A 15232-nucleotide genomic window follows, 5' to 3' on the forward strand; every position below is an offset into this window, starting at 1 on the left:
ATATATTTATAAGGAGCATTCATCTATACATCAACGTTTCTATATAAATATAATCTATGACAAACAACAGCAGAATATTTTTCTTGTCTGGAATGTAGAGGAGGTGATTGCTTTACAAGTTTGGATAACTTTACAAACGAGTTGACCTGTTGATTTAGGTATTAAGTAAGATCACAGAAGAAAGAAAGACTTACATTAAATTATTCTCTAAAAAAAGTAATGCAAATGGACACAAACATATTCATAGAAAAGAAAAAAACAATATTATTGTGATATATATGACAAATTATCCTGTCATAATGAATAATTTAACTGAACCTAAAAACCCTGATACAAGAGAGAAACCATATTTCTGTGATGTCTGTGAAAAATCATTCTCTCGAAGAAATCACTTGACTATTCACAAGTGTATTCATACTGGGGAAAAGCCATATCATTGTAATATCTCTAAATAGCACTTTAACTCGACATAATCGTGTTCATACAGGAGAAAAGCCATATCATTGTGGTATCTGTGGTAAAACATTCTCTCAAAGTAATGACTTAACTAAACACAGGCGCGTTCACACTGGAGAGAAACCATATCATTGTGATATCTGTGGTAAATCATTCTCTTGTTGTAGCCACTTGTCTGATCATAAACGCATTCATACAGGGGAAAAACCATATCATTGTGATATCTGTGGTAAAGCATTCTCTGAAAATGGCACTTTAACTAAACACAAACGCATTCATACAGGAGAGAAGCCATATCATTGTGATATCTGTGGTAAATCATTCTCTTGTAGTAGCCACTTGTCTGATCATAAACGCATTCATACAGGGGAAAAACCATATCATTGTGATATCTGTGGTAAAGCATTCTCTGAAAATGGCATTTTAACTAAACACAAACGCATTCATACAGGAGAGAAGCCATTTCATTGTAAGATCTGTGGCAAATCATTCATTGAAAGTGGTAACTTGAATAAGCACAAGCGTGTTCATACAGGAGAGAAACCATATCATTGTGATATCTGTGGTAAATCATTTTCTCAAAATAGCCACCTGTCTAAACATAAACGTATTCATACAGGAGAGAAGCCATATCATTGTGATATCTGCGGTAAATTATTCTCTTGTAGTGGCCACTTGTCTGATCATAAACGCATTCATACAGGTGAGAAACCTCATCATTGTGATATCTGTGGTAAATCACTCTCTAACGCATTCATACAGGAGAGAAGCCATATCATTGTGATATCTGTGGTAAATCAATTTCTGAAAATAGCACTTTAACTAGTCACAAATATACTCATACAAGCGAGAAGCCATATCATTGTGACATCTGTGCTAAAACATTTTCTTGTAGTAGCCACTTGACTAAACACAAGCGCGTTCATAGAGGAGAGGAATTATATCCTTGAGATATCTGTGGTTAATCATTCTCTTATAATACTCACTTGACTAATCATAAACATATTCATACTGGGGGGAAAAATTCACATCACTGTGATATCTGTGGTGAATAATTCTTTCAAAATGGCTACTTCAGTACACATGTGAGTATTCACACACAACTGTAACTGTACCAGTATTGAAATTAATTACAACACGACAACGATAACTTCTATTTTTCTCTGCTAAAAGGCGTTTTTTTTTATCTCTTCAAATTTGATGTTATCAACTTCAAATTCATGAATGCCGTGTATATATGGAAATATATCAACACAACAAAGCCTTTGAGGTGTCTTCACAAGACAGCAGCGTATTCATTCAGGGGAGAAGCCATATCAGTGTGATATCTGTGGTAAATCATTCTCAAAACAATCTCACTTCAGTATACGTTTGTGTATACACACTCAAGTGTGACTATATAAGTTTTAAAATTTGTTACAACATACCTAAAATTACTTCTAGTTTTTCTGCAAAGAGACAGGGATTTTTTTTATCTCTTCAAATTACATGGTATAAACTTCAATTTCATCAATGTCAACATCAAATTCAGCAAAGACTTTGATTTCTGAAGATGGTCATGCTGGAGTTTTGTCGAATTTGTTATGATAGAATAAAGAAATGGGAATAAGGAATAAAAACTGAATTAAACTGAAATTGGTTTTGTCTATTAACTTTCATCATTGTCGTCATTTTCATCATCATCATCCTTCAGCGATAGCTTTTCTTTATATGCTGTCATGGGTGGGACAGTTTGACATGAGCTGGCAAGCCCTAATGCTGCACTAGGTTCCAGTCTGATTTGTTTTGGTTGCTTTAGATGTATTCTCCTAATATTAACCAGTTTACATTTTATGCTGTGTGCTTTATATCATCATCATCATCATCATTTAACGTCCGCCTTCCAAGCTAGCATGGGTTGGACGATTTGACTGAGGACTGGTGAACGAAATGGCTGCACCAGGCTCCTTTCTGATCTGGCAGAGTTTGGACAGCTTGATGCCCTTGCTAATGCCAACCACTCCAAGAGTGTAGTGGGTCCTTATACATGTCACTGGCATGAAGACTTGTCAGGCTGTACTGGCAATGGCCATGCTGAAATGGTGTTTTTTACCTGCCACCTGCACAGGAACCAGTCCAGCAGCACTGGCAATGACCTCTCTCGAATACTTTTTCACGTGCCAGTAAGGCAATGCTGGTGACGATCATGCTCAAATGGTGCTTTTTACCTGCCACACAGCATATATATATATATATATATGAAATTTAATAAGGGTAGAAATTGATATTAATCAATTAAAACCAGTGGCCTAGCATATTAAATAAATCCGAAGATTAAGATATTTTTTACATACAAAATTTAAAGGACTGACCACTAAAAGTTAGTGGTCAGTCATTTAAGTTATGTATGTAAAAAAAAAATATATACATATGTGGAATATATACAACTGTAGAAACTCTGCCAGATCAGACTGGAGCCTGGTGCAGGCAATTTAAATACACAAAACAAACACCACCTCCTTTTCACTTCCCACTCTCTACCTCTCATTACCTCACTGTCCCTCCTCGGATCTTTTCCTTTTGAACGGCAGACAATTTCTAGTTCACTAAACACTTTAAAACTTCATATACTGGTAGAATGTGTCAAAATAAAACATCTTTTTCTCTTGGCTTTCTTGAGAAAATTGTAATTTGTAAGTTTAACATAGTGTAGTGATCCTGTACAACGGTGCGCGCGCGTGCGGGGTTGGTGCTTTCACCACCGGAAGAAGGAATTTGCTGACGTGGCAGTTTAGCTGAGAGGCAGGGGAGCGTGAACCTTAAAAGGGTCCAGAGAGATATAGCAGCAGCAGGCAGTGACTTGAGACACGGCGACTGAAGGCACCGGACGTGTAATTCTCTCTTTGTCCGGACTTGATATAGCAGCAGTCGGCAGAAGACTTTTAACCAGGATTTGTTGCAGACCACATCATCTCTCTCCTGATGCCATTTTGACCAGTGTTGTTGCATTTGAACATTGTAAAATCTTACAAGCGATAAAGTTCAGCTCTGACACATCCATACCAAAGGGATACCAGATACACCACTTATTTCTTACCGTTATAAGACAATAAAGTATATATATTTTTTACGTCTGCGTTTTGTGTTTTCTGACTGGTAGAATCTGGATATTAAAGCAACGGTAATTTGTATGCACCACATGCACTCTAAAAGTGCATGAAGCTACTCGTTCCCGTTACAATAGTTTAATTCTTCGAACTTTAACCACTGAATCGTCTCTAATTGAGCTAAAATCATTTGCTGCGTCTAAAACTGAAACAACATCCTGTCACTAATCCTAACCCTAAATTTGTTTATTTTTTTATTGTTAAATTAATTTAATTGTTACGCGTGTAAAAAAAACGTCCATTGCTTTAGTTTTTTTTACACGCGTAACAATTAAGAAAAGAAAAATTAGGGTTAAGGTTAGGTTGAGGGTTAGTGACAGGATGTTGTCTCAGTTTTAGACGGAGAAAAGGATTTTAGCTCAAAGGAGGTAATCGATTGGTTAAAATTGCCGAAATGCTCGAAATTTCAGACGAAATATCTTACAAACTATAGAATTTTCTCAATAAAACCAAGAGAAAATGTTTTATAAACACATTCTACCAGTATACGAAGTTTAAAAGTGTTTAGTTAACTAGAATTTGTGTTTACATCTGGCGTTCAAAAGGAAAAGATTCCCCTCCTCTTTTGCTCTGCTTCTCACTTCAGCTATACCTCCTCTTCTTCTTGTCGCCCTTTTCAAGCCTAGCCAGGCTCATGGAACCGGTTTCCTGGTTTCTGTGACGTATGTGGGATCTTTTCCTTTTGAACGGCATTTCAGCAATTTTAACCAATCGATTACCTCCATTCAACTAAAATCATTTGCTGTGACTAAAAGTGAGACAACATCCTGTCACTAACCTTAAACCTCCCCCCTATCCCTAACCCTAAATTTTTTCTCTTACTTGTTAAATTAATTTAATTCCATTGCTTTAGTTTTTTTTACACTCGTAACAATTAAGAAAAAAAAAATTTAGGGTTAGGGGGGAGGTTTAGGGTGAGTTACAGGATGTTGTCTCAGTTTTAGATGCAGCAAATGATTTTAGCTCAAAAGAGAGCATAGGATTGGTTAAAATTCGAAAAATTAAACTACGTTAAACCAACAAATTACAATTTTGTCGAGAACGCCAAGAGAAAAAAATGTATTATTTTGACACATTCTACCAATATACGAAGTTTTAAAGTGTTTAGTTAACTGTAAATTGTCTGCCGTTCAAAAGGAAAAGATCCAATTTACGTGCTGGAAAAGGAGTAGACATTATTAAAATAATCTGGTGTAAATTTGGAAAAACTGGAAGGTAATTTATTGAGAGGATGGGAAAAAGAAAATCACTGGAGCGGAACCAACAAGTCAGCAGAGCCACCTATTGGAGAATTGAAGAAATACAATCATACGAAGGGAAGTAACTTCTACAACACAGTGAACCTCTCGGTGTTACAGTAATTATTTTTCGAAGCGGGAACCTGACAATAATTAGGAAAATATATTTCTTCGTCTTAATTAATAACTTTGAAACTGAAATGTTGATTTGATGCTTATAAAATACTATGACCGACTGATACATGTGATAGAACTGAAATTAATTGGTAAAGTGAGAATAAAACAGCGTAATTAATTAGTAAAATGTGAGGAGTCCGATTGAAGAATTCCACATTAATATATGTTATCCTGTTGTTTATGAGGCATTGATAAAACGGTAAGTTGATAAAGATTTACTCTAATGTTATATTAATAATAGTAATGATGATGATGATTTCAAAACTGGCCTAGGGCCAGCAATCTTTATTACGAGCGATAAGTCGATTGTATGGGTCCCGGTTTTTTCCCGAAAGAGATGAAAGACAAAGTCGATCTCATCCGTATTTGAACTCAGGACTTTCCGCCGAGGTTGGCTTTGAATTTCATTCCATTCCGTGTGAAGAAAATAATAATGATAATAGTAATCTTTTGATAATTAAAACAATAACCTTTTGTGCTTTTGACCTGAAAATTGGCGGGAAGGCATAAGTGAATTACATGGACCCTAGTACTTGATTGCTTCTTATTTTTTCTACCTGGAAATGATGAAAGGGGACCTTGATGTGATTTGAACTTTAAGAGTAATGATGCGATCTTTTCACTTTGACCGGCAGATTTTAAAAATAATTTCTATGTAACTAAAACATTTTAAACTTCGTATACTAGCAGAATGTGCTTAAAAAACATGTTTTTCTTTTAGCTTTCTTGAGAAAATTCTGCATTTTGTAACATATTTGTTTAATTTTTTGCATTTCGGCAATTTCAACCAATTAATGACGTCTATTGAGGTGAAACGATTTCTGGCGGCGTTATATGAAAATGTCCCTGTTACATATATATTCGTTTAAGAAACAGATTGGGTTTATTTACATTTCTGAAGAAAAAAAAGATACCCTTCCCCCAACCCTAAAACAGATTGAAATGCAATAGATCGATACTAGGATCATAATTATGGGTGGACACTAAATAGGGAACGGTTTTGTTATCCAGCTCTGTTTACGATTGACCCCTCAGTTTATGGCCACGGGGTATCTTTTTTCTCATAAAAAACAGGGACATTTTCATATGACGCCGCCAGTATATGTTACAGCAGAAATCGTTTTCACCTCAATAGACGTCTTTGATTGGTTGAAATAGCCGAAATGCAGGAAATTAAACAAATATGTTACAAACTACAGAATTTTCTCAAGAAAGCCAAGAGAAAAAGATGTTTTATATACACATTCTACCAGTATACGAAGTTTAAAATTTTTTAGTTACATAGAAATTATTTTAAAAATCTGCCGGTCAAAGCGAAAAGATCCTAATGATGTGTAGGGCACTGACCATGGGCTCATGGTAGACAACATGAAGACAGGGACCTTCACTGCTGGCTAGCTAACGAGCTGGTTCAGAAAAGGGAATTCCGGTCGGGCAACATGAAATCTTAAATCAAACATTTTTCTGAAAGGTAAAAGTGAAGTGTGTAGTAAACTTGTGTGGGTATACCAATGTTTCAATGCCTCAATGAACTCTGACCCCTGTAAACATTGACATTAAATGGCTGACAGTGTTCATGTAATATTTACAATGTTGAATTACTATGTCACTTAACTATCCTCTTTATCTTACTGTTTCTTTTTCTATTTCAGAATATCACATCATGATGACATGAAAGAAATTACTTCGTTCAGATGTGCCTTTGATATTTTTATCAACTAAAGGAAGATGATATATTTATAAGGAGCATTTATCTATACATCAACGTTCCTATATAAATATAATCTATGACAAACAACAGCAAAATATTTTTCTTGTCTGGAATGTAGAGGAGGTGATTGCTTTACAAGTTTGAATAACTTTACAAACGAGTTGACAGTTTTCACCTGTTGATTTAGGTATTAAGTAAGATCACAGAAGAAAGAAAGATTAATATTAAATTATTCTCTAAAAAAATGTGATGCAAATGGACACAAACATATTCATAGAAAAGAAAAAAACAATATTATTGTGATATATATGACAAATTATCCTGTCATAATGAATAATTTAACTGAACCTAAAAACCCTGATACAAGAGAGAAACCATATTTCTGTGATGTGTGTGGAAAATCATTCTCTCAAAGAACTTACTTGACTATTCACAAGCGTATTCATACAGGAGAGAAGCCATATCATTGTGATATCTGTGGTGAATCATTTTCTCTAAATGACACTTTAACTAAACACAAACGTATTCATACAGGAGAAAAGCCATATCATTGTGATATCTGTGGTAAAACATTCTCTCAAAGTTATCACTTAACTAATCGCCAGCGCGTTCACACAGGAGAGAAACCATATCATTGTGATATCTGCGGTGAATCATTTTCTCTAAATAGCACTTTAACTCGACATAAATGTATTCATACAGGAGAAAAGCCATATCATTGTGATATCTGTGGTAAAACATTCTCTCAAAGTTATCACTTAACTAATCACCAGCGCGTTCACACGGGAGAGAAACCATATCATTGTGATATCTGTGGTAAAACATTCTCTCAAAGTTATCACTTGACTAATCACCAGCGCGTTCACACGGGAGAGAAACCATATCATTGTGATATCTGTGGTAAATCATTTTCTTGTAATAGTCACTTGACTGTCCAAAAACGCATTCATACTTGTGAAAAATCATATCATTGTGATATCTGTGGTAAATCATTCTTTCGAAGAGGTGACTTGACTGTACATAAACGTCTTCATACAGGGGAAAAGCCATATCATTGTGATATCTGTGGTAAAACATTCTCTCAAAGTGATCACTTGACTAAACACCAGCGCGTTCACACGGGAGAGAAACCATATCATTGTGATATCTGTGGTAAATCATTCTCTCAAAGTGATCACTTCACTAAACACCAGCGCGTTCACACGGGAGAGAAACCATATCATTGTGATATCTGTGGTATATCATTTTCTTGTAATAGTCACTTGACTGTCCATAAACGCATTCATACTGGTGAAAAATCATATCATTGTGATATTTGTGGTAAATCATTCTCTCGTAAATGTCAATTGGTTAATCACAAACGCATTCATACAGGAGAGAAGCCATTTCATTGTAAGATCTGCTGCAAATCATTCATTGAAAGTGGTAAATTGAATGAGCACAAGCGTGTTCATACAGGAGAGAAGCCGTATCATTGTGATATCTGTGGTAAAACATTCTCTCAAAGTAATGCCTTAACTAGACACTGGCGCATTCACACTGGAGAGAAACCATATCATTGTGATATCTGTGGTAAATCATTCTCTCGTAGTGACCACTTGTCTGATCATAAACGCATTCATACAGGGGAAAAGCCATATCAGTGTGATATCTGTGGTAAATCATTCTCTGAAAGTGGTGTCCTAACTAAACACCAGTGCAGGATATAAACCATATTATTGTGATATGTGTGGTAAATCATTCTCATACAATAGTGACTTGACTATTTATAAGCATATTCATACTGGGGAAAAACCATATCACTGTGATATCTATGGTCAATCATTCTCTCAAAAACGCCATTTATGTACACATGTGAGTCTTCACACAAAAGTGCAACCATTCAGTATTAATCTTTATTACAACAATTATGGCTATTTTTTTCTGCTGAAAGACAGGGCTATTTTTATCTCTTCAAATACGATGTTATCGACTTCAATTTCAATAATGTCAGCATCAAATTCATGAATGTTATGTATATATATGGAAGTATATCAACAATGTCTTTGATTTCTGAAGATGATTGCTCTGGATTTTTGAGCAATTTGCTTTGAGAGAATAAAGAAATGGGAATAATAAATAAAAGGTTACACTGAAGTTGGTTTTGTCTATGTGTTTTCATTATTGTCGCTGTTATCATCATCATCCTTTAGTGAACATTTTTTTCTTTACTGGCATGGGTGGCACAGTGTGACATGAGCTGGCAAACCATGATGCTGCACTAGGTTCCAGTCTGATTTGTTTGGGTTTCTTTGGGTGTTTTCTCCTAATAGAGTTTATGCTTTGTGCTTCAAATATATGTGTGCGTATGCACACACATATACATGTGTGTATGTGTATATATATATATATGTAAATATATCATCATCATCATCATCCTATGAAAAAATATATATATTTACAATGATACCGAGGGGAAGGGGTTCCGCCACACTTTTACCAAGCAAAAATAAGGAGTTTGCTGCACATTGCGAGCTCAGGGTACTTGATTCCATGAAAAAAATCTGACTTTTTTTGTTTGTCTTTATGAAAATCTTGTGGGTGAAAATATCAATATTTACCCGAAATTCTTCTGGACTCAAACTTCTCTGAAAAAAATTGGGACAACAAATTCGTATGTAATCGTAATCCAAACCATCTAAAAAGTATTATCATCGTAGGTGTAGGTAAAAACTCTATAAGATGCACCAAGCGTAAGCTAACGACACATAAGAGGTGCAGCAATGTCAAAGGAAGGCTAACTAGGAAGATAGTTTTTGTATGTGGCAGATGCTCAGGAGCAATAAACACTGAAAATGCTCTGAGACCTACTTCTGCCACATTCCAGGGAGAAAAACTAGAAATAGTTGATAGCTTCCGTTACCTAGGTGACCAAGTCAGTAGCGGGGGCAGGTGTGTTGAAAGTATAACTGCTAGAGTAAGAATAGCTTGGGCAAAGTTCAGAGAGCTCTTACCTCTGCTGGTGACAAAAGGCAGACTGTATGACGCGTGTGTACGAACAGCCATGCTACATGGCAGTGAAACGGGCCGTGACTGCTGAGGATATGTGTAAGCTTGCATGAAATGAAGCCAGTATGCTCCGATGGATGTGTAATGTCAGTGTTCATACTCGACAGAGTGTAAGTACCTTAAGAGAAAAGCTGGACCTAAGAAGCATCAGATGTGGTGTGCAAGAGAGATGTTTGTGCTGGTATGGTCATGTGGCGAGAATGGATGAAGATAGTTTTGTGAAAAAGTGCCATACCCTAGCGGTTGAGGGAACCTGTGTAAGAGGCAGACCCAGGAAAACCTGGGACGAGGTGGTGAAGCACGACCTTCGAAGTTTAGGTCTCACTGAGGAAATGACTAGAGACCGAGACCTTTGGAAGTGTGCAGTGCGTGAGAAGACCCGGCAGGACAAGTGAGACCATAACCCAGGATGAGCCAGTCCACTTATACATACCTTTTCTTCTGGGGACACAAAACTCTACTTGTGAAGACCTGTTGAGGCAAGTGAGAATCAAAATCGATCAACATCAATGGAAATTGCAGCTGTGATACCAGTGCCGGTGGCACGTAAGACATCCATCCGAACGTGGCAGTTGCGAGCACCGCCCCGACTGGCCTCGTGTCGGTGGCACGTAAAAAGCACCATCCGATCGTGGCCGTTTGCCAGCCTCATCTGGCACGTAAAAAGCACCCACTGCACTCACGGAGTTGTTGGCATTAGGAAGGGCATTCAGCCATAGAAACATTGCCAGATCAGACTGGGCCTGGTGCAGTCTTCTGGCTTCCCAGGCCCCAGTTGATCCATCCAACCCATGCTAGCATGGAAAGTGGACTCTAAACGATGATGATGATGAATCTACCAAATCATCATCATCATTTAACGTCCGCTTTCCATGCTAGCATGGGTTGGACGATTTGACTGAGGTCTGGCAAACCAGACTCAAATCTGATCTGGCAGGGTTTTTACAGCTGGGTGCCCTTCCTAACGCCAACCAGCTGTAGAAACTCTGCCAGATCAGATTGGAGTCTGGTTCGCCAGGCCTCAGTCAAATATACATATATATATATGTACAAATGATAAGAAGACAAAGAAAATTGTTTAACACATCGTGGCTGGGCAGTAAAAACAGTTCCTCTCGTACTAAAATTCCTGTGATGGGTGAAAAGTTATTTGACCAGCAACTTCGGAAAATGGGAGAAACTATTAAATAGATAACTTGACACTTGCTCAGGAATTAAACAATGAAGATATTTATGTTTGTGGTGGCGAAGTTGTGTGATCTGCAGTAGAGTAGACTAAATTGCCTCCCACCAAGCAGATCAACTTCGTAGCCTTAGAGTAAATAGGCAAGGGAAGAGAGATGCAAAAACAAACAAAAAAAATGAGAATTATATATATATATAAAGCTGAAGTTGTCTGTGTATGGCAGGTTTGGTAGCCTTCAACTAACCCCATCTCTGAGACCCTGTGGCACAAGTTGACCAAAATTGAGAGTATGATAGAAGAAGGCTTGCTCTTCCTTCCGTAGAAGAAAAAATTCAAATCGGACCATGTTAACACCAAAAATTATTTACATCAAAAAGGTGCTTTTTCTCTGAAAATCCCTATTTTTTACGATTTTTTTTACTGCTGTGTCATTTTTCGGTGTATTTCAACCAGAAAAATGTTCACTTAAAGAGGATAACAAGCTACATAATGAAGAATTTTTACTTTTCAAAAATTCCAATTCTAAAGGGTCGAAAAGAAAACAAGCCCGAGCAACGCTGGGCTATACTGCTAGTATGTATATAAAGGGCAATGTGTAAAGACTACCTTCAGTCATTAATGACCATGGCATTGCATCTAGGAAGTTCACCTCAAAGGCACAACTCCAGGCAAGGTTCTTTTCATGGAAGACCAGCTGTTGCCCATGCACACCAGTCTCCCCTCTCATCATCATCATCATTGTTCGACCGTGGTCGAGACAATGGAATTTACCATGCTACGCCAGACTTCACGGTCCATCATGGCATTACGGAGGTCCTGTTGCTGGATGCCTGTATCCCTGGAGATTACATCAGGGTAGGAGAGTGTGCGCCCTCTGGTATTGTGAGTAGATGGCTTCCAGAGGAGAAATTGCCTCGTTTTCAGCTCTACAACAATGTCCAGCAAACTGGACTCCTACCTTTCACAAGAGATGACACAGGTGGTAGTTTCCTATATATTTGCATTTTGGTTGGATGGCGCCTCTGCGAGAGATTTTGAGCTCTCATAAGGAGGCGAGTGTAGGTTCCATCCAACTACTTCTCAAGCTTCTTTGATAACATCCTGGTTTCTGAGCCATATAGTAGAATTGGTTCGACTGTGGCTTTGAAGATTTCAAGTTTGAAGTCTCTACTTAGATTTGATGACCAGATCTTATGCATGTCATTACAGGCTGACCAGGCCATACCCTTTCTAGTTAGAAAGTCTTTCCCAGATGATGATATGTATGACCCAAGGTATTTGTAATCAGTCTCCCCTCTACAGGCCACCAATGTCATCCAAGTGAAGGCCAAAAGCCAATACAGCTTGGCACCTGTGATGTTGCTCATTTCTAAAGGTGAGTGAAATGGACCACCATGAAATAAAGTGTCTTGCTCAAGAACACAACACAGCCTGGTCCAGGAATCAAAATCACTACATGATTGTGAACCCAGCATTCTAACCACTGAGCTATGTGCATCTCTCTCTCCCTCTTTCTCTGTGTGTATACATACATACATATATATATGAATGCATATACAGGAGGCAGTTGACAAAGCCAGCTTCTATATATGGCTGAAATGAGAAGACCCAGAATAGATTTTCCTATTTTTAATTCCAATATTTATAGCTTGTACTTAACATTAAGGTTATTAATATAAATTACTTAATGAGTATAAGACTTTATTTAGATGTATATTAAATAAATTAATTAATTAATTATTAATTTCGGCGCAGGAGTGGATGTGTGGTAAGTAGCTTGTTAACTAACCACATGGTTCCGGGTTCAGGCCCACTGCGTGGCACCTTGGGCAAGTGTCTTCTGCTATAGCCTCGGGCCGACCAAAGCCTCATGAGTGGATTTGGTAGACGGAAACTGAAAGAAGCCCGTCGTATATGTGTATATATATATATATATGTGCGTGTTTGTGTTTGTTCCCCTAACATTGTTTGACAACCGGCAAAAGAGACTGATAGGATAAGTACTAGGCTTACAAAGAATAAGTCCTGGGGTCGATTTGCTTGACTAAAAGGCGGTGCTCCAGCATGGCCGCAGTCAAATGACTGAAACAAGTAAAAGAGAAAGAGAAAGGGTTACATTCTCTCTATAGATTAGTATAAGGAAACTAATTTTGAATTCCCATATACAAAGTAAACAATCAGGTGGGGTTGGTTGTATGTAACAGGAAAAAACTAACCAAATAAGGGAGTATGGAATTTTAAATATTGGGGACTAAAATTAATATCAAACCATCCATAATCAATACAGCTTAGATATTAGTATGAAAGAAATCATCATCATCATTTACTGTCCGTTTTCCATGCTAGCATGGGTTGGATGGTTCGACTGGGCTATGGGAAGCTAGGAGGCTGCACCAGGCTCCAGTCTGATCTGGCAGTGTTGCTACAGCTGGATGCCTTTCCTAACGCCAACCACTCCGTGAGTGAAGTGGGTGTTTTTTAGTGCTACCGGCACAGGGGCTGCATGAGGCTGGAAACAGCCCCGATTTGTTGATGCTTTAATGTGTCACCGACATGGATGACGCCGGCATCTTCCATGTTCGGGTGGAAGAAGACTGGAATAGGGTAGCCATTGACATCATGGACTATTGGGAAAATGTATACCCCTCAATGGTCGACTGTGGTCCAGAGCAGATGGCTATATGGAGAGAGATCAGGGCGGAGAGTGCTGCCAAAATTGCCAGAAGACAATGGAGGTAGTCTTCTGGTACAACATACCGTCCAGGTTAGGGCAAACCGAAGAGTCTGCCTCGAAAAGAGCCATATTCTAGTGAAAAGGGAGACATCTCAGCATGGTGTCTGTACAGTTCGAAGACGAGGTGTGGGTGAAGACCCTGAATGCTTGTGTAGGGCACTGGCCATAAATTTATAACAGACGGACTATAGACAGGAACCTCACAGCAGTCTACTTAGTGAGTTGCTCTGCAGAGAAGGGACTTCCGATCTTTTCCGTTTGACCGGCAGTTTTTTCTAGCGGTGTCATATGAAATTGTCACCCATAATTATGACCCTAGTATTGATCTATTGCATTTCAATCTCTTTTAGGGTTGGAGGTGGGGGGAAGGGTATCTTTTTCTTCCGAAATGTAAATAAACCCAATCTGTTTCTTAAACGAGGGACATATTCATACGGCACAGAATGTTTTCACCTTAGTAGACGTCATTGATTGGTTGAAATTGAAGAAAAAAACAACAAATATCTTACAAACTATAGAATTTTCTCAATAAAGCCAAGAGAAAAAGATGTTTTATAAACACATTCTACCAGTATACGAAGATGGAGTTATTGACAGAAAGAGACAAAGTTAAAAAAACACCGGAACGTATCCAACGAGTCAGTAGCGCTCTCTATTGGAGAATTGAGGAAATACAATCATATCAAGGGACACAACTTCTAAAAGACATCAACCACGAGGCCAAAGTAGCTAATTAGGGAAGTTAATTAGGGAGGTTAATTACCGATCACCGAGTCGCTGTTTATTTCTGAATACGGTAAGTTGACACAGATTTACTTTAAGGCTGTAATAGTGTTGATAATACTACTAATAATAAGGTAAATAATAGAATTCTGTGAACCTCTCGATGTTACAGTAATTATTTTTCCAAGCGGGAACCTGTCGATAATTAGGAAAATATATTTGTTCGTCTTAATTAATAATTTCCAAACTGAAATGTTGATCTGTTGTTTATAAAATACTATGACCGACTGATACATGTGATATAAAGTAAATTAGTTGGTAAAAATGAATGTAATGTGGCATAATTAATTAGTAAAATGAGAAGAAACCGAATGAAGAATTCCACATTAATTAATTCTGTCCCGTTGTTAATTAGGCATTGATAAAACGGTAAGTTAATGAAGATTTGCTTTAAGGTTATATTAATATTCGTAATGGTAGTTTCAAATTTCGGTCCAGGGCCAGCAATTTTTTTAGGGCGAGTGGGAGTCGATTACACGGGCCCCAGAATTTCCTGTAAGGGATGAACGGCAAAGTCAACCTCGGCTGTATTTGAACCCAAGACTTTCTGTCAAGATCGACTCTGGGATCAATTCGGTTTGAACGGCAGTTTTTAAAAATATTTTCCACGTAACTAAACAGTTTTAAACTTCTTATATTGGTAGAGTGTGTTTATAAAACATCTTTTTCTCTTGGCTTTCTTGAGAAAATTCTATAGTTTGTGAGATATTTGTTGGTTTTTTTCTTCAATTTCAACCAATCAATGACGTCTAT

General features: G+C 37.6%; 3 protein-coding genes across 3 annotated transcripts in view; all 3 read left to right on the forward strand.

Moving 5' to 3' along the window:
- Positions 1–15232, forward strand: part of LOC115225502 (E3 ubiquitin-protein ligase MIB2-like) — a 233569-nt gene that overhangs the window by 93784 nt on the left and 124553 nt on the right. The gene's annotated exons all lie outside the window — the stretch shown is intronic.
- Positions 1–15232, forward strand: part of LOC115225501 (zinc finger protein 678-like) — a 65960-nt gene that overhangs the window by 25598 nt on the left and 25130 nt on the right. The gene's annotated exons all lie outside the window — the stretch shown is intronic.
- LOC118768065 (zinc finger protein 91-like) overlaps positions 1–15232 on the forward strand; it is a 65127-nt gene that overhangs the window by 12717 nt on the left and 37178 nt on the right. The window contains exons 4-5 of the mRNA XM_036513855.1: positions 7245–7292; positions 7545–8018. Coding sequence (XP_036369748.1) covers positions 7245–7292; positions 7545–8018 — 522 coding nt within the window. The remainder of the gene's footprint in view (positions 1–7244; positions 7293–7544; positions 8019–15232) is intronic.

The sequence above is a fragment of the Octopus sinensis genome, linkage group LG27 (genome assembly GCF_006345805.1).
Source record: "Octopus sinensis linkage group LG27, ASM634580v1, whole genome shotgun sequence".
NCBI classification, from domain to species: Eukaryota; Metazoa; Mollusca; class Cephalopoda; order Octopoda; family Octopodidae; genus Octopus; species Octopus sinensis.